The sequence below is a fragment of the Eimeria mitis genome, genomic scaffold (assembly GCF_000499745.2).
Source record: "Eimeria mitis Houghton genomic scaffold, Emh_scaff1408, whole genome shotgun sequence".
Lineage (NCBI taxonomy): Eukaryota > Apicomplexa > Conoidasida > Eucoccidiorida > Eimeriidae > Eimeria > Eimeria mitis.
This window is the reverse complement of record NW_013569100.1, coordinates 5,271-5,967: the sequence shown is the minus strand read 5'-3', so window position 1 is coordinate 5,967 and position 697 is coordinate 5,271. Positions and strand designations below refer to the sequence as shown.

The 697-nt window shown below is 37.3% G+C and overlaps 1 protein-coding gene across 1 annotated transcript in view; it reads right to left on the bottom strand.

Moving 5' to 3' along the window:
- Positions 1-697, bottom strand: part of EMH_0036330 (proliferating cell nuclear antigen 1, putative) — a gene marked incomplete at both ends in the record, with an annotated part of 2,903 nt that overhangs the window by 1,224 nt on the left and 982 nt on the right. The window contains one exon of the mRNA XM_013495076.1: positions 448-511. Coding sequence (XP_013350530.1) covers positions 448-511 — 64 coding nt within the window. The remainder of the gene's footprint in view (positions 1-447; positions 512-697) is intronic.

The window sequence follows — 697 nt, the reverse complement described above, 5'->3', positions numbered from 1 at the left end:
ATCCCCATCAACCGTAAGCTGAATGTAGATGTTTTCTCTTCGGCTGTTACAAACACAAGAAAAACAAAAATATATCAATTCAAACATTAAACAAAACTGAAACAATAAACATTAATACACAAACTAACAAACACAAAATAAAAAAATAAAATATCCCAATCAAATGAAGTAAACCAATAAATGAAAAACAAGAGAAATCTAAGCAAACAACCACAAAATAATAAACACTACCTTAAACCCTAAACCCCACAAAAACATAAAATCACAGAAAAGTAAAGAATCAAAGAAATATACACATACTGCAGCTGCTGCTGCATGTGTTGCTGCTGCATGTGCTGCTACTCCATCTGTTGCTGCTAGAGGTGCTGCTACTCCATGCGTTGCTGCTGCTGCTGCGGCTGCTGCTGCTGCTGTTGCTGCTGCTGTTGCTGCTGCACTTGAGTTTACCGTTGTTTTCAAATACAAAGGTGATCATATCTCCTTCGTCTTCGTTTTGCACGGAGACAGTATCCTGTGAGCTGCAGAGTTTAAAAACTTTTACTACAGAGGCCATATTCAACCCAAGAGATCGAGGCCTATCACAGCGGTAGTGTAGAAAGCCAACATCTTCTAGCTTCAAGGATACTAGAGCAACATGAGACTGATCCATTGCCTGTAATTCAATTCATATATTTCACAATAAATTTTTTATTTATTT